Below are 19,177 nucleotides of genomic sequence, written 5' to 3' on the forward strand. Positions count from 1 at the left end.
ATACTTGAATCAACATAAGAAAATGGGATATGGATAACGAATAAAGTGAAGGGTGGTATACATTTGTAAGGTTTCTTAGACCAGATTGAAATTCAGTTGAAGATGAAGTTCAAAAGTTGTTCTGTTGATGAAGAACAACTATCCCATGTCAAGGCAATAAGATAACCAGTTTAAAAAACTATTCTATACGTACAAATACATACTGTAAATATAAAGTGGTATACTGTTATAGAAACGATATATACAGCTGTTAAACATCTACAACCACAGATCAAATTAAATAGTAAATTCCTGAAAACAGACTATGCTTTTTTATTTATAAATGTTGAATAGCCTCACGGAAGCTTACTCTGTTACATAAAAAATTAGTACTTTCAATATTTTTCAGAATTTAACAAAACAGTTGTATCTCCATAATGTCACTGATAAACACCTATTTTGTTTTAAGGCATAACAGACTATACTTCAATTGTTTAGTTTTTTTGTCAAGTACATATTTATAATTATAATTCATTTTTTATATAATTTATATTTAAGACTTTTAGATGCAGGGAGAAGTTGCCCAGTCTTTGAAAGCAATGCAATTTTTGATAAAATGCAGTAGATATTCTGATTAATGCAAAAGAGAAAAATACTGGTCAATACTATTATACAATAAATGTTATGCATATTTAACTAACAAAATCATGTTATAAAATGATGCACCTGCCCAAACTGCATACAAATCTTTTATTCTTCAAAAGGTATTTGCCCCAACAGGTGTTAAAAAAGCTGATATGTAATAATGTGATGATTGGTTTTCGGTCAAAGAAGGTGAGAGAGATTGTCTTTAAATTATGAAGATTATGAATTATGGAGATGATTAGAACGAAGTGACAAAACAAGCACAAATATTAAGTCTGAGTAGTTTTTATTTTTAGTTGATTTAGTCAGAAAAAGTAAGATAATGATTTCTTTTTTTTAAGATAAAAAACATTATTATATACATAGTAGACTACAGTAAATATGTATACATATATACACATTTCAAACCTTTACCTGTGGCTAAACTAAATTAATTGTGGTGCTGAAAATTACCTTCAAAAATTAAAATTACCTTAAGAAGCCACACATCTAGTAGATAAATCTGTGCAATCATAGTGGTCCTCGTGAATTTAGAATTAAAGTGCTTGTCTCTGTGAGATTCAGGTAGTGAATGTCAAGTAAAGACTCAATCATGAAGGAGCTTTTAAAGCAAGTCATTGACAAGCACACATCAGGGGAAAGGTAAAAACACACTGATTTCCCTGAATACAGTATCTCTGTGAGAAAAGTCTACAATCTCATTCAGAGATCAAGAAATGGAAGTTGCATCATATTAACCTTACATACAGCATACAGATCATCGCCCTAAAATGAGCAACCAGGCAAAGAAGAAACTGGTGAAGGACACCACTGTTAGGCTACAGAGTTCAATGTAAAGAAAATGCACATTAGACAACAATATCCTGGTCACAAGCCAGTCTGTACTGTATGGCAGACAGGAAAATCCCATCTCATTTCCCACATGGAGACACATTTGTTTGCAATGTAGCATCTGAGTGTTCCTGCAAAAGATCTGCAAAAGATCCAACACAGTACGTTTCCCAGTCAACACCATCTCTCCAGTCAAGCTTGGTGATGTCACCATTATATTGTGGGGCTGCTACTCAGCAGGTACAGGAAAGCTTATTAGGATTGAAGGAAAAATTTATGGAATGAAGTACAGGCATAGAGGAAAACAGCCAAAGACTTAAAACTAGACTGAATAGTAAAGACTTAAGTCGTTACCTGCAAAAAGTCTTGAACTACAGCAAAAATTCACCTTTCAGCAGGACAATGATCCAAAGCTACACTGGAGTGGCTTAAGAACAAAACCTGATTTGAATTCTATTGAGAATCTGTGAAAGACTTTAAAACTGCTGTCTATAAGTGACCCCAAACAATTAAAGAGAGATTGAACAAATCTGTCAAGAAGAATGGGCAAAATTGCACCAAGCTGACGTGCAGGGTTGGTAAAGACGTACAGTACACATACAGACTTGCGACAATAATTGCTGCCAAAGGTGCTGCCACCAAATCTTTCAGAGTTCACAGACCTGAATACTTCTAAAATCAACATAATTCTGTATTTTTCTCTAGTTTTTTTACATGTACTGTATATTATCTTACCTTTAGGAGTGTTCCATTTATGCATTCCGTTTTCTAATAAAATATTTATTTAAAAATGTGAATGCCTCATTTTGTAATATCACAAAATATTACAACATTTTGTAATTAACAAAATTAGACACCACAAGAAGACACTTTTTTTCCAAAGGAAAGAAAACATTTGCAAGCACCTTGCACTTTTTTCCTAAGAGTTTCTTGGAGAAATCAACAAAGCATATTTTGAATTTCAGAAACAATGCAAACATATTCCATTAAAATATAACATCATTATTGCTCTTCTCAAAATATACCACAGTCAATTTACAATAAAAAAGCTTATATTCTGCTGTTATAAAACCTGTTCAATACAATATATTTTAATAGGGGAACAATGGACAGAATCACTGTAAACCTTTATCTATCTTACAGGGTCACACAAAAAGCAAGGATACTGTAGGTGTGGTCAATTCAGATTTCAAATCAGCCAACTTACAGTCAGAGAAGTGAGAAGCTTCTTGGTCCTGTGCGGCTGGTGCAGCTGTGCGTTTGCCGAAGACCTGTGCGTCGAAGCTGGCATAATCAAAGCGGACTTTGCCATACTTGTCAAGATCCTTTGCAATGCTAGCCTGGAGTGTGGTGACGGGCTGTGCAAATCTATAGTTGTACTGAGGAATTTCAAATGGCTTCATCAGTCCTGGGGGCCTACATAAGAATAACCATGTTGTAACTACAGAATTAATGGAAATAAAAAAAAAGTTTCCATTTATATGATGTATACGATTTATATATTTGATAAAAGTACTGTGTTACCAATTCAGAAAATTAAAAGAAAAGATCTGTAAAAAGCATTTCAACTGAAGTGCTGTTATACAACATGAAACTTAAAGACCTTTACTTAACACTACAACAAACAGTAGACATATGACCCTGATTTAACTCCTACTTTGTTTTTTTCTTGTCTATTTATTTGAAGATTTTGTGAATACTTATCATCTTACAGTTCATCTTTATCAGTTCAAGCATTTAAATACATTTAACATTTAGTTAAATCTAAAAACAAAAAAAAAACATATGCTTGTGTGTCTTTTAGCTAAACAAAATTGAAGTTAAGGTGGTTCTTTAATTGAAGGTGTTTTAATAATTAAACATGTTTTCTGATGATTTCTACAGCTTTCCTTGTTAAGCGTAGCTCTTTTGTATGCAGTGAGATTTTTACATGGCCATTTTAAATCCTGATTTAATTAACAGAGCTCCCACATAAGGGGCTCTGGCTAAGTTTCAAAATGAGGTATCTCAGGTGATATATACAAAGGAAGAACACTGCCATATTGGTATCACAAAAGCTCCCATAAGACCATAGCACAATCAGTCCTTGGATATTTGCTGATTTCCCCAGCAGATTTCTAATTGAGGGTGATAACGTTTTAGCACAGATAACAACGTGTGATGAAACATGGGTCTACCAATACTAACCAGAGAACAAATGTGAAAGCAAGAACTGGAAGCATCCAAATTCACTACTTACTGTATGTTAAAGTTCCCATTTTTCAGTGGAAACAGTCATAATTACTGTCTTTGGTTGTGATTGTAATGTAGCTGTGCAGGAATGCATACTCATATGGCTATGACTATGGGGGCTATCAAATTAATTATGTGTGGCAGGAATACAAATATTCGTAAGGAGAATAAGAAGAAAGCTGAAAGCCATCAAAAGCACAACATGCATTTAATTCCCTAATTATTGATTATGCAGAGTGACAATGACTATTCACTTTCTGTATTTGTGCTCTGATTTATCTCCTTAATGCATAATGACAAAAAAACATGACAACATGTGTCTGGTAAGTCACATATGTTTGGGATTAGTATAAACAAATATGTATGCACATGAAACAGACACACAGGTTCACTGGATTCAACCATAAGGTGCCATAGCTCTTTGAAAAAGAAAAGAAATGCCCAAAAGAAATGGCTCTGGCAGAATTAAGATAATATTAAGTCTGTAGGGCATTCAGTATTCATCCATTAACTATCACAACAATCCAGCAGTGGTACCAACTGAAAGTACTTATGATCAGCTCAGGAAGCGCCTGTGATTGATCCACACCAAGCTAATTCTTTGTAATTGCTTTGGGTTTGAATAAAACATTCAAACAACAGACGGATCTTACAACACTTCAGCTGGAGAATTATTTTTAAATGATGAAATGATGTCATAGCAAAATTCCAAACTATATCCATCCTAATGTTTTACCTTGAATCTGAGGGTTTACAGAATAAGTAATAACTTGTATTACTTGATTTTATGTGTATATAAACTATAAGGAATGTCATTTACAGGTTTTACTTTTCAGTTAACATATTTTTGTAGGAGGGTGGTTTTGATGCCAGATCCATGCATTTCCTTCTCTCAAGATGCAATTCATACATTTTCAAATACTGTTAATTCAATTCTGCACACGGTTATTGTTAAAGTTAGTGTGGGTTGTTGAATGAGTCTCATTCCATAACATTATTTAGAATATTGTTTCAAAGCACCATGTAAGAATATTTTAATTATTGAATAACATCAAAGGATTTTTTTTAAGTAAATCTAGAAGTACAGAGATTCATTTGCCAGAGCTATATTTAGCTTGTGTTTCATAATGTTGCTTGAAGGCATCCAAATACATACTGTACATATCATCTGCCCTTTTAGATGTTAAAAGCAAGCAGAATATACAGTATGAAAGAGAGGGGTGCATGCTCCCCATTGAACTTACAGTATTTTTTTACAAATTTAATTTTTAACTTTAGTGACATCATTACATTATGTAATAGTATGATAACATTAATATTTAGGAATGTGTCTCACATCTCTGTAGGAGAAACTTTTACAATATGTTCTTTCCTTAACATTCTCGATTTATTGGTTGCAGATGTCTTGACATGAATTAAAATCTGACAAATCCTCATTTAATTTGTGAATTTACATTAATTCTCCAGCTTCTACAAGTGGAAAGCTGAAAACTTGTGAACTCACTTCCTGTAACCAGTGGCTACACACACTTAGAACAGAAAATTATTTGGCCATACCTGGACAACCTGTCAGCAATTTGTCCAGATTTTTGACTTTCCTCCTGAGGTTTTGTAATTTTCCCAGCTGCAGCAATAGGGCAGCCTGAAAGGCTGTAAAAGAATATAATAATATGAAGTACAGAAAAAAATCTTTATAAACAGTATACAACACACATATAATTGAAGGATCGTGACAGCAATGAAAATTAATGGCCAAAACATTAACATTAATTTTAACACTTCATAAATCCATAAATTACAAAATACATTGGTACATTTTGGTGAAATAAAGGAATGTATATTTAGAAATATATGTTATATTGTAGCTACCTGTAATGTGTACTAAAAATTAATTCACACTATCGAAACAATTTGCATATGACAGTTCAATCAACAAGGAGATAGTTTCTATTGAATACACCTTTGGCTGCGAACATAAAGTTACTCAAGTTAACAGTCTGAGAAGCTGCCTCACTGGGCATGTCTGTGTGGAAGAGAGAGGTAAGTCTGCCGAGTTGGCTTCTGTTAAAAAAGTAAGCAATATGCTTCTTATCTCTTAAACTGCACTATAATCGTGTTTTAATCTTCCTTGGAAAATATAAATATTTTAAATTGTACATTGCTGCTAATGTCATCAGATCTACAACTTTATGTCTGGATAATCCTTCATAAACTGCTTGTCCTATTTTTTTTTTATAAATGTCTCAAAGCTCTCTGTCCATCACCAGCCAGTAAGAGCTCTATTCTGTCTCCTAGCGCCACAGCAGAGTGCTCTTTTTATTGACTGTAGCCATGTCATTTTAACTGAGACTTCAGTTCATGTGAATGGTACTAACCTTGCCCCCCTGCCCCATTCCCTTGCCTTTTCTTTCAGAAGGTGTGCAGGGGAAGAAAGAAAGCAGCTCTGATTTCATTACTAGTGTCCATAAAAAAAATAGTATGTTGTCCAAAAATTGCTAGATCGGCAAACTGCCAGTGTCGGAAAATATGATGCAGTTGACAGCAAAACCAGATTTAAAATACTGTTGATATATTTTTAAATATATTTCTGTTTCCTTAAAAGTAAAAAGTGATACCTTCTACAGATAGTAACCTACATGTGGTCTATAAAATGTAACAACTTGAACTTTTACTGTAATTGTTAGTTATGGCAGATTTTAAGTGTACTGTTGCCCTCTAGGCATCAAATTTAATTGAAGATTTAACGGATTGGCACTTAACATGCATTTTGAACTAGATGGGATGGAAATGCAGTTAATACATATACATTAAATCAAACATAATTCGTAATTAAAGACAGCACATTGCCAAAAAAGCTCTATGTGGCTCTGTGAATGACCTACCTCCTATGTGTGCTACGGTTGCTGTTGACGTGACCCCTTCCTGTGCATCCTGGTGTTGGGCACTTAAGGACATTTTCATGCATGGCAAGAACTAAAGAGAGAGAGAGAGATAATTATATTATTATTTTTATTATTATTATAAAATTAATACTAATTTATCAGCAGGCACTGATTTTTACAACAAAGTGGAAGTGCGGAACCAAGCATAAAAAAATCCTCGAAAATCCCCGATGATTATCTGTCTGTTGCAAAATTACTATGGTTCTTGGAAAATGTTATAATTGGTCTATAGACAATATCTTCTAAGATGCTTACTCTTTTAATTTCTTACGAAATAATTTCTCTAAGATGAATAAATAATTGAATACAAAAATGGTAAGGTACTAATACGTGTTGAAGAAGTTCAAGTAAGTAGCTGTGTCAACATGTGTAGGCTGCAAAAGAACAAGTTAAGACTTATTCCACGCTAAAAGGAAAAGAAAAGAGACTCAACGTTTTGGCTGTGGAGCCTTCTTCGGGTCACAGCTGAAACATTGCGTCTCTTTTCTTTTTCTTTCAGCATGGAATAAAACTTTACCTGTCCGATTATTATATGATTAATCCAAAAACAACAGCAAGCATTCATTTTCTGCCAAGTGAAAGAGTACAAAGATGAGAGGTTTAGAGCAGTCTAATGCACTGCACTAAGTGATTTAACTCTGAATACTGAATATAACAGGTTTGCCTCAAGAATTAACCAAATGTGAAGGATTGACAGGACACCACTTATTCATGCCACCCACTTGTAGAAGTACAGTGAAACAGGCTCCATGTTTGCATAATTCTGACATGATAATATGAACTGAAAAAACTACTTTATTAGGGTGAGTTCTATTTCTGTTTTTAGAAGTAGAAGATTTGTTTGGAGCAAACACATTAACTGAAGACTGTCAAGTCCATCTGTAGTAGAAGTACACATGGTATCAAAAGCACCTGTCCTCAGTCTGATATTTTTAAATTTTAAAGAACATGACCAAGACAATCATTCTAAACTACTACATATTAACATAATTATCCAATACTGTTACCCTTTAAAGATGTAGGCTTTATATCCAAAATACACAAGTGCAATATGTACTGTATTTATGTCTCTGCTCTGTTATGTCTGCATACGACAACCTCTGGGATGCAATATTGTGTATGCAATCCATGTATAATCTGGAAAACTGGCCAAAAACAAATGGGCTGGTTTAGGTTAAGTTGTTTTATTGCAGGCTTCATATGTACCTTTAGGAAAGTTAGTCATTTGGAACAGGGACTAGAATGTTGCAGATGAGGCCATTTCCTGGGACAGTATTTAAAATAACAAAAATACTGTCTCCAGAAATCCTAACTGAATGATTCACTTAAACATCTTTCAAACAATGTATCTTCTGTATGCATATCTCGTAGATTGCATCATATGAAGCTACAGTAGTTCATAATCCCCTATGTATGATCTGTCTGAGGGACACTGTGGATAACTTTTATGTATGATTTTGGGAGTGTCCAGAAGTTTTTAATTTCTGGAAACAGCTCTCTTTGGGTCTTGTAGTTCAGGTGGGTAGCTGCGTCAGCATGCGTAGGCTGCAAAGGAACAAGTAATAGGTTTATTCCATGCTGAAAAAAAGAAGAAAGAGAACACAACGTTTCGGCCGTGTAGCCTTCTTCAGGTGTGAGAGAGACCATCTACATTGCCATCTACATTGGAGAAACAGGAAGGAGACTCGGAGACCGCTTTAGAGAACAAGTCAGGGCTGTGAAGATTAAAGATCTCTCCAAGCCCATTGTTTCTCATTTCACCTCTGACGGCCACGACCACACTAATCTCTCCGTCTGTGTTCTCAAAGACGGTTTTCCGAACTCATACATCAGAAAGACCACCGAAACTATAATTATTCTGCAGTTAGGATCACACATTCTCCCTTCCCTTAACGACAGATTACTGTTCTTTTAAATTTTCTCCATTCATTGGAAGTTTCATTTCACACCTCTCTGCACCCATTCTGACTTCACACCTCTTGATTGGCCTCTCTTTCTGTCCCCTGCTCCCGCCTCTCACTCCTCCTCCCTCCCAACCTTTGTTCTCCCGCTACTTTACCTTTGCCTACTGCCCTGTCTCTCTCACACCTGAAGAAGGCTCCACGGCCGAAACGTTGTGTTCTCTTTCTTCTTTTTTTCAGCATGGAATAAACCTATTACTTGTCTCTTTGGGTCTGTCCATTATTCTTGATCAGGACATCTGACATTTTTTAGATTTGTAAGATGGTGACTCTAAACTTAGCGTTTCACTGTAGCAGAGATGGATCTATAGTATTTGACTGTGGCAAATAGTTGGTGGCGCTGTGTTGGGAGCCTCCACGACCCACTTCCTAGGGGTCCTGGCTGCTCTTTGTATCTTTTATTTGGAAATTGTGACTGCTACGCATGTCCTTGGTGCAGCCTCATTCCTCATCCGACATACTCACTACTTGGGCACTGTATGCAACTTGTGACAAAATAACGAATGGAGCTTGCTTACCTTCTTCTTTATCTATTTCATTGGAAGTATACCCTTTTACTTTGATCTGAGTGTTATGAGACTGAATGTACTGCAGGTCACAATACTGAAGATCATTATCATGAAATGTCTTTTGGTATGGGTAAATTGATTCTTCTTAAATTCTTACCTGCCTTACATGTACCTTTCAATGAATATTTGTGTGAATATCAAAATTGTAGGAAAGCTAAAAATTGAAGAATGAACAGCAAACAAAATCCTGTGCTAATTATAGTCTGTACTTTAAAGGGAACAGGCATTGCTAGTTTAAATTGAAAATCCCACTTAGTATCCTTAGTTACTTTTCATTTCTGCGGAACACCTAATTTCCAATTAGTTTTAAGGATGTGCATGTTTATTTTTGAACAAGGGATTGTTCATCCCTTTGATTTGCAAATACTGCTTCTTTTTTTAAACATACATGCTTTCAAATTGAAAAAGTTAATTACATTTTTGTTCCTTTTGTTATGCAACCAAGCCTACTTTCACAATTAAAAAAGCAGCACAACCGCGGTAATGTATTTTATAAATAGGGGTTATAGGCAAAGGTCTGAACTACAGTAATTCAAGGTTTATAGTTTTAATTCTACCAAAACATACTTCTTTTAAAACAAAACGAGATTACAAATAAGATAAATTCATGTTGTAGCGCCATCAACTGGCTGAACACATGCTTAAGGCAGTATTTCATAACAGAAAACTAAGGTATCAACAGTATTTGTCATTTCTGTGCAATATGATTTTGGCATTTTTCACCACTTGAAAAAGCTGAAAGAAAATACACAGAAATGCATCAACAAGAAACAGACATCACCTGACAACTGCTCAGTAATTAATATAGCTTGTGTGTTATACTGCAAATGTCTAGACAGAGCATCACCTGTGACATCCACATCACCTGTGACTTGCATTATACTGTTGTATTACGAATGTGTATATAATGCTATACAACATTACTTTTAAATATAGCTTCTATTGCCAATCACAAATTACAAACACAGTGCATAGCTGTGGTAGCAAGAACACGCTGTCAAACAAAGCTCTGACCATTACTTCAATATGTAGTAAACTTATCTGTTCACTTACTCTCAGGTGGTACTCGGACTTTGTGTGGACATCCAGACAGACTTCGGTGGTGTGGGTAGAGCCCAGTCACATGGCCTGTACCGTCACAACCTGGTGTAGGGCACTTTATTTCTTTTTTATCAGATCTTGGAGAGTCTGAAGAGTTAATTAATTACATTACATCAGCAAGAAAACTACATGCAGGTACATGTTTCACAGTGGCATTGCAATTTTACAGTGTGTTTAAGCTAGTGTTTAGAATTTCTTAAACCTGTACCGTATGTATAAAGAAAAACATTTTCTGAGATGACTTTTCTAAGATTATTCATTGAGAAACATTATCTGTTGAAATATATCAACGTAATTAAATTGTCTTTAAAAGATGTCCTGACATGTGAAGACAAACCCAAGAGAAAACAAACAAAAGGTATAAGCAACTGCTTTTAAAATAGGATGTAACTTTTCCCCAGCTTTAATTAACTTGCCTTGATATTGCATGTTGTGTGGGATTTACTGTATATTGTATGTGTTTCCTAGAAATGTATATGGAATCAAAGGCAAACAAAAAAGATACTGTAGCCACACACTCTTTTCTGTGGGATGTTTATGTTTATGTTTTAATCTGTTCTTTTAGTTAAGGCTGCAGTTTTAGTCAGGGAATGCACGTCTTAATGCTTATCCATAGAAAAGATTACAACAGGGATTATAAATTTTGCAGCACTCATATGAAAAATAAGTATAAAACATTAGAAGCACTTAGGATTTAAGACTTACAGTTACGGTTAAATGTATAGTTGATTCCTTTCAAAATCCAATAATTTAACCTTCACATTGAAAAGCATAAGAGTTTACAGATTTTTACCAGTGTGATTTTTATGTCTAAGAGGATTTTCAACTTCCAGGTCAGTGTTAAGTAAGTTTCTAGAAAGCCTAGATAGACATATGGCAACTGGGAGCTAACACAAAGAAATGCTGGACAAATAATTCACCGGTCTGCATTTTCTAATCTGCATAATTGAACATAATAAAAAACAAAAATAATAAAAATGAAATGTGTAAGACAAGCCTTAAATTAAAATCCTTCATTTTGTAATGTCATGTAAATCAGCTTCCTCTAACTAAACATTTGCCTACTTCACAAAAATGAATCTGATGAACTAAATATTACAAATGGTCCTTAGACCTACTAAGTTATAGTATATGTTTAAATCTATCCAGTATATATTAGGGACATATTAAGTAATATTTAAATTTGATGAACTGATATACCTATAGACACTATAGATTTTATTTTCATATTAACAAATTAAACATATCCACTAATAATACAAATAACACACCTAAACATGATCCTTAAACATTCTGTTAACTATTTCTTTATATTCTAATTTTGTAAACCGTTAGCATGCGCTATTAGTCAGCTCTGACTCATTGATTCTTAGTCCAAAATTCTTGTTTATGTTTAAGCCATCTACCTTTACATCCGTTGTAGCTTTGCCTGGCATCAATGTCTATGAGTCTGTGGTGCCTCCTTTCCCCGCTCATCTGCTCCAGTAAGAACCTGTCCATCTCCTTGTAAGCATTGTGAAGAACCTGTCGCTGCTCAGACTGAAGAGCGATGGCCTGTTCAAGAAGGCTCAAGTTCCCTTTAGCCCTGTCAAAGTCAAAAGCGTTCTCCGAAACTTCTGAGGTCCAGACTTCATCTGTGTCAACTACCTCTGCCTCATCTTCACTTTCACTTAAATCCTTCCTACAGTTCAGGTCTCCTCCCTGAAGGCTCTGTGGTATCTTTATTTGGCCATCTGGATCTGAATCTGTTTCATCTGCGTCATACTTTCTTGCATTTCCTTTCTTCCCCGGTGAATCGTTTGTGTTCTCTGATGGACTTCCATTTATGCCATTCACCTTGGTAAAGTTGGCCAAACCATCCCACTCACCCTTCCTGTTCTCACAGCTATGTTCGCCGTGCCCTGAAGAGCAATAAGTCACACTCTGAACCCCCACGCTGACATTGTTTTCATCCTCCTTTGCTTGGTCTTGCACTTCACCTTCACTGTCTGGCTGTGTGCACTGAGTACCAGTTTCATGCAGGGAGCTTTCAGCAGTGACATCCTCAGACAATTCCTGTGATTCTTGGATTTTTGTGACAGTATTTTGGAAGCTTTTCTTGCAAAGTATTTTGTCTGTGTCCGAGCTTTCTTCAGTCTTCTTTAAATTCCCACCTAAACATAAAGCAAAGAAAACCCACAGTTACTGCGGTGATATTTACATATTAAAGCCTTCGATCACTTTAAAAGGGAAATGAAAGTGGAATCACACAAAGGGAATAATTTCTTTAACTCCCTTTTCTTTCATTTGGAGACAAATTTTCAAAATATGTTTATTTTAGTATAAAATTAAAGGTATTTTTGCCTTAACATTTTTTTCTTTTTTCAGCACTTACCGTACTGAATTTATAAGTTATTTTTATGGACTTTTCTCAATTTTCTATTTAGAATATTTTATACATCATATAATCAAATTAACGACATGCTTTGACAGTTATTTCAGTTCATTTTGGAAGGTTACATTTATTTAGATCATAACAAAATAAAATCAAAACAGAATTGGGAACTAAAGCAAAGCCATTTGGAATAAGAAAGGTGTAGGTAAATAAAGCTGTTTAAATCTTTGCTTAACGTGTTTCAATCTTAGAAAAGTACTTTAACCTGATGTCTTAACAAGAAAGAAAAAATGCATTTTCCCAAACATTCTAAGATTACAATGTCCTCAAAATGCTTTAGCACAAATGAAAACACTGAAGAGATTTATATTTTGGTATATTTACAAAATCTTTAAAATCGAGCAATACACCTCACATCAAACAAGAATTTTATTTTATGTTATCCTTTTTACACGAAAGCAAGAATGGAACACATGTTTTCTACTTCTGTCTACTTGCATGTCTGCAAGTTGTTAAGGGTATGAAATCTCCAGATTATCACTGGATAAACACTGCTTATAACATTAAACCTTAGTTCTACAACAGTTCCACAATATTACTTGACTTGGTAATGAAATCTAAGAAATGAAAAATATTCTGAAAGTAATATACTCAAATTTTCATATGGGATTTTTTAAAGGGTTGTGTTAGGACAAACATACTGCAGCTCACAGCCATTTCTGTGAAAACACAGACCAACAGGAAATGAATATGTTTCAATACCATTTATTTTCAAACAGAAAATGCATTTTATCTTCCAGATTCTTAAATACAAAATGTATTAAATGTATTGTATTTTCTGATTCTTCTACATTGACAGATTTGAACCAAAACTGTAACTGCAGCTCTACTGTACATGAATGTACTGTATATTAATGATATGCAAAGTGCATCATATAATATACTGTAATTCTATTATATTTTCATTTAAATGCTCACATAAATTCCCAAATCTTTAGAAAATGAATGTGCATCACATTGACATTAGTTATTTTGCTATTTTTACAGATATTGCTCAAACTTTTAAGGGTGAAGTTGATCACATCTGATTTCTATTATTATTTAATTTTATTTTTTGCTGCCTATGTTGTGTTTAATTTGAGCGACTTTGCTATTGTCCTGGTTACTATTGATTTGCAATGCCAAAAGACTACTTTTTAAGACTTGATGATACTTTATTTCTATTTTTCAATTATCTGAAGCCTGGAATATGTTAACATCGTATTAATTGTGAGATTAACCTGTTAGTAACAGTCTTCCACTTGATTAATAGCATGTTTAAAATTAAAAGATGACACTTATTGAAAGTACATGCAATGCTAAATCTTAACTCAAGGTCAATGGCTTATTTTGAATTTATAAAAAACGATTGCAATTCCTAAAGTGAAAAGTCCAAAAGAACTTAAAAATGAGATCAGGTATGAAGAAAAATAATTTTGTACCATGTTGAAAAGGACACCAATGGAGAAATATGTCTAAAATGATCTACTTTTGAACTTTCAGTTCTTTCATTGAGATTTAAGAATATATTTTCAAAAATTAAGTTTTGCTATTTAGTACATAGTAAATTTGGAAATATACTTCTGTAGGCTGTTTTGTCAATTAATGTTACCAATCCAAAAGCAAATTTCCATTACTAGGTGTGGCAGCCTTAGTGTCTGCAATGGGAATTTCTTGAGCAAAAGATTTTGTCTACAGCTGAGAACCGACCAATCCACCATTTGTTTATTTCTGCCATGAGAGAAAAATTTGAGCATCCTTGTTGTTATGTTCTGGCTAGTATACAAGACAATGTTATCCAACAAAGAACTACTCATATCTAAGCATGTTGGAACTTCAATAATATAATGCTATATTATATTATAGCATTGTGACTTCTCCTAACAGGTCCATTGTTTTCAAAGACAACAAAATGTATTTGATATTTTGTGCCCAACAAATGGGTCCTCTGCAGCAGTCACTAATAAAACAGCCATTTAATGCCTCCATATGTCACTTCCATTCTTTAAATCAGCCCAATCCAACCAGAAATGCTATCCAAAAGTAAAAAACGAGCATTCTGCCACTGTTACACCAGGTGACCCTATGATGATGATGCACCTAAATAAAGATGATGAAGTAAATGGGTCTGGTGAAGTATGTGCTATAAACTATAAGATCCTGATCTCTGGTATGTTCTGCTGGTATGTTAAACTACTGTGGAAGCTGGTAAAAAAAAAGTCACACAAACAAGAGAGGACAATGGTATGACCTTGCCATTGTGATGGCACACATGGATTGCCAGTTCTGGGAAGGTCTGAATTCCTGAATATTTGCTGATAGTGGTGAATCAGTCAGCAATCTGTGAAAGAATGAGCTCCAGCTCTCAATGGTTAATTGTAACATGTGCATATCTAGTCTATATATTAGATACGGAAGAAGTAACACTTATGTATGGAAATTTCATTCCACTGGGGCGTGTATACACGTATTTGTTTGGATTTGTTCATCTGCTCATTGTTTTAATTGTAACTGTTATTTACTTAATAGTTTTTATGTTTTATGTGTTTTTATTCTACTGAATTGGTTTAACATGCAGCAAGACGGATACATTGTTTGAATGGTGTTACAGTATATATAAGAAAATTTGATTCTTTGTGCATGTCACATACTGCGTAGATTTAGCTTTTTACTGATACAACAATTCATTATAATATATTATTATGTATAAAAAGTTAGAGCTGTGCGTGCTGTATACAATAAAACAGAGTTTTATTATGTGGGTTGATTGAACATGTTGGTGTATATACAGATATTTACAAACAGCACCTATAGAAAGTCTGCACACCCTTTCCAAAGTAGTATTTTGTGGCCTAACAGCCTGAAATCAAGACACATTAAATCAGAATTTATTTTACAATTGCTTATAAATTACATTTACAGATCTAGCCTGAATGACAGGAGAGAAAGAAGAAAGCGAAAAACAGCAACAGAGCATTAAAGTGATGCTGCAAAATGTGGCAAAATGTTTTATGGTCTGACAAAACTAAAATGGGGCCCTTTGGCCTAAATGCAAAGTATTATGTTTGGTGAAAAAACAACAAAGCACATTACCCAGAAAATACAGTCCTTACTGTGAAGAATGGAAGATGCAGCCTCATGTTACTGAGAGGTTTCTCATTGGCAGGGAGTGGGGCATTGGTCAGGATAGAAGGAGTAATTAATGGAGCAAAGTACAGGAAAAGTACAGTGGAAAACCTCCTGTCTTCTGCAAGAAAGTTGAAAATGGGACAGAATTTTGCCTTTCAACATTACAAAGGCAGTCAAAGCAATTCATCAACGCACCTGTCTCAATCTGACTGAGCTTGAACAGTTCTGGAAGGAGGGATGAGCAACCATTGCCAAATATAGGTGTGCTATGTTGGTACAGATTTATCCAAACAGACTTACGGCTTAATCGAAATGTGACCTATTACATCTGGTTTTTCCTGTTGACAACTGTTTTTTGTGCAATATATGCTAGGAACATGTGCAATATGTTTTTATATTTATAATGTGTAATACAACTTTTTGTGTACTGTTCTGTTTTTTTGTATATTCTGTACTGTGAGCAACTCATTTTAGTGCACTTCTCACTGACTGTACTGACTGTATTGTATGTATTGTACGCTTGTATTACTGTATCATTTCATTACACTGTACTGTATTGATTGTGCAAAGCTGCTGTTGCACTGCAATTTCCCTCACGGAATCAGTGAAGTATCTACTGTATCTATCTTATAGATTTTCTTTTGATATTACTTTTCAGAATGTTTGAGTATTTGTTTTTTACATGGAGGTTGTGTGTTACAATGTGTTTATAAAGTTAAAATCAATTCGTGATTTCAGGCCACAAAATGTACAGTATTACTTTGTAATGGGTGGGTAAACTTTCTAAAGGAACTGTACTATAAAAAACGTAAAGGGATCAAAATTACAGTGCAACCAAAACACCACTGTCTTAGAAAGCTAATGAGAAGGGAAATATATACTAAAACCACTACCTCATGCAGAAGGGTCATTTTAAAAGAAAATGTAGTCATATATATGATTTACGACCATTTTACTTCAGTACTCAAAAGCTACTATTACATATTGTAAAAATTTGCCTCTCAATCAGAAGACTGAAAACAGCTTTCAAAATTAATTGAGACATGAGAGATATAAAAGATTTGATCAAGCAAGTGCTGACAGGCATCTACAGTATGTTATCTCTAGACTATCACTGAACCAAATATTTATTACCCTTAATAAATTATTCAATGACCTTCTTTCAGAGATTGCAGTTTTGCAGGATATCAATAGTTCTGTCTGCAACTGTATTTGAGCAGAAGCAAAAAAAAAGAACTGCATACAGTATGTTGCATACAATGCAATGTATATACTAAAACAAAACAAATGTGGACATGATTCGATCTACTAGTTTAAGAAAAGTACTCTCCTTTTCCTGTTTATCCTTAGTTTCACAACACTGCACATATTGTAGATTCCAAAGCCGAGCAACATCTGAGCCCTAAAGCTAAAATAGGTGTGATTATTAATCGATTCAAAGTCAAGGTAATACATCAACCCCCTTAAAATTTCCTCTTTTCAGTAGCACTTGCTTGAAGAAATTCTCTCCCTCTCACATAATCCAATTCAAATTCTAGACCTAATATCTGAGACTTTTTACTTATACTAAATGATTTTGGCACAGGGTTTTTTTTTATTTGAATCTATATATTAGTATCTTCATTCATGACACAGAATAAAGGCACCTTATAATAAAGGAAAAGCAAACACATTGGAAACACAGCCTGATGTGGGCTAGAAGGCATTCACCAGCCTCGCAACAGAAGAGAAAGCAGTTTCCCAAGGTTTGAAGCCCAATTTCAGAAACTACAAGAAGAGTAGAGTCAGAGTCTAAAGAATGCAAACAAAATATAAGTAATCTTAGAAAAGACTTCAAAGGAACCTGATTGAGTCATTCAAAATCCTGAAAGGCACTGAAAAAGTCAGCCCTGCGTATTTCAAAATAAGTTCAGAAACAGTAACCAGTACACAAGTGGAGTCTACAGGATGTGGAGGTTTTTAAGAATGAGAATAGAAGGCACTTCTTTACACAATGGCTTGTGGAAATATAGAACAAGCTACCTAACAATGTTACTGAGACCGAAGAAACAGCTGAATGAGGTTGTTTGGGCAATTATAAACTATAAACTACTAAATTGGCTAGATCCTATCATTTTGAAGTGGAAATGTTTGTGAATCCAAGAGTTTGGTCCATATTACCGTTCCACTTTTGACTGCCTAGAGAATATTCTTCCAGTTTTGTTTGGGGGTTATCCAAGTGTTCTTGGGGAAATTTGAAATGGACTATCCTCCCATGAAAATTTTCTGTGATTTCCTGGTTGAGTTTCTGTGTTACTCTTAGAGATCTTGGTAGTACCATCTGTCGTGGATAGACTCGTCATGGTTTTCAATATTTGACATGGATGGATAAAGTCTCAAACATATATCAATGGTATTATAACCCTCTCCAGAATGATGGGCAACTGTTCTTTTTCTACTACCCTGCACAGTACAAAAAACCCAAAAAGTTTCTGACCATTATATACAATAGGACAGGGATGCCAAAACTCCCTGTCCTACTTGTTTGCTTATAAACAAATTATTTAACCTTTTGAATCTAATTACCAATTTTGAGTAATTTTGAATCTAATTGTGCCAAGTAAACTTAACTTATTCACATACACAGATTCTTAAAAAAGCACAATGAATTATGATGTGATCTGATTATTGACATATGGATACCATGCATTAGTTACAGTACCAAGTGAAACTTGTCCAACAAGAAGTAAATACTATATGTGGTCAACACAAAACAAGTCTATTTAATATGTGAAAGTTGGTTTATATGGAAATGAAATTTGAATGCTGTTTTGGACATTAGTTTATTAATAGAATGATTAACATGATGACAGCAATGTATATTTTTTATTAAATTAACAATTGTTGAAAGAATCCCAAAATGCTTCACATATGAATGAGACCCACTTCATTCCCCACTGAAGTGCAGCATAGACCTGGAGCAGCCCCACTGCACAGCAGATCACGTGAAGAAATGATAAATTGCCTCAGCAGCTGAATTAAGGGGAAACTTCAGATCGGCCTTATTGTTCAAACCTAACTCTAATTATACAAATAGTACCATAGGATCTTTAATGACCAAATAGTCAGGATTTTGATTTAAGGTCTAACCTGAAGGACACAAAGGATTGTCCCTACTATAGCACATTTTCCCCAGCTACTATAGTGGGGAATTGGATTAGAAATGTGAATCCAGTGGGAATACTTCCATGCACTGTTCCACCAGAACCACATACAGCAGCAACCTGGTTTTGCTTTGAGGTCTCCCATCACAGTACTGCCTAATCTGGCCTCTAAGATTTAATGAGATTACGTTATAAGGAAGGTACCAGTGACATCATTATGAATAATGGTTAT

General features: G+C 34.5%; 1 protein-coding gene across 5 annotated transcripts in view; it reads right to left on the reverse strand.

Moving 5' to 3' along the window:
* The window catches only part of st18 (ST18 C2H2C-type zinc finger transcription factor), a 135,051-nt gene that overhangs the window by 20,563 nt on the left and 95,311 nt on the right, over positions 1 to 19,177 (reverse strand). For all 5 annotated transcript variants that reach the window (XM_015353792.2, XM_015353794.2, XM_015353797.2 and 2 more), the window contains 5 exons: positions 11,667 to 12,413; positions 10,213 to 10,347; positions 6,570 to 6,660; positions 5,245 to 5,337; positions 2,663 to 2,871 (listed from right to left, as the gene is read on the reverse strand). In XM_015353792.2, the coding sequence (XP_015209278.1) occupies positions 2,663 to 2,871; positions 5,245 to 5,337; positions 6,570 to 6,660; positions 10,213 to 10,347; positions 11,667 to 12,413 (1,275 nt within the window). The remainder of the gene's footprint in view (positions 1 to 2,662; positions 2,872 to 5,244; positions 5,338 to 6,569; positions 6,661 to 10,212; positions 10,348 to 11,666; positions 12,414 to 19,177) is intronic.

This window comes from Lepisosteus oculatus, chromosome 6, assembly GCF_040954835.1.
Source record: "Lepisosteus oculatus isolate fLepOcu1 chromosome 6, fLepOcu1.hap2, whole genome shotgun sequence".
In the NCBI taxonomy this organism is placed as follows: domain Eukaryota; kingdom Metazoa; phylum Chordata; class Actinopteri; order Semionotiformes; family Lepisosteidae; genus Lepisosteus; species Lepisosteus oculatus.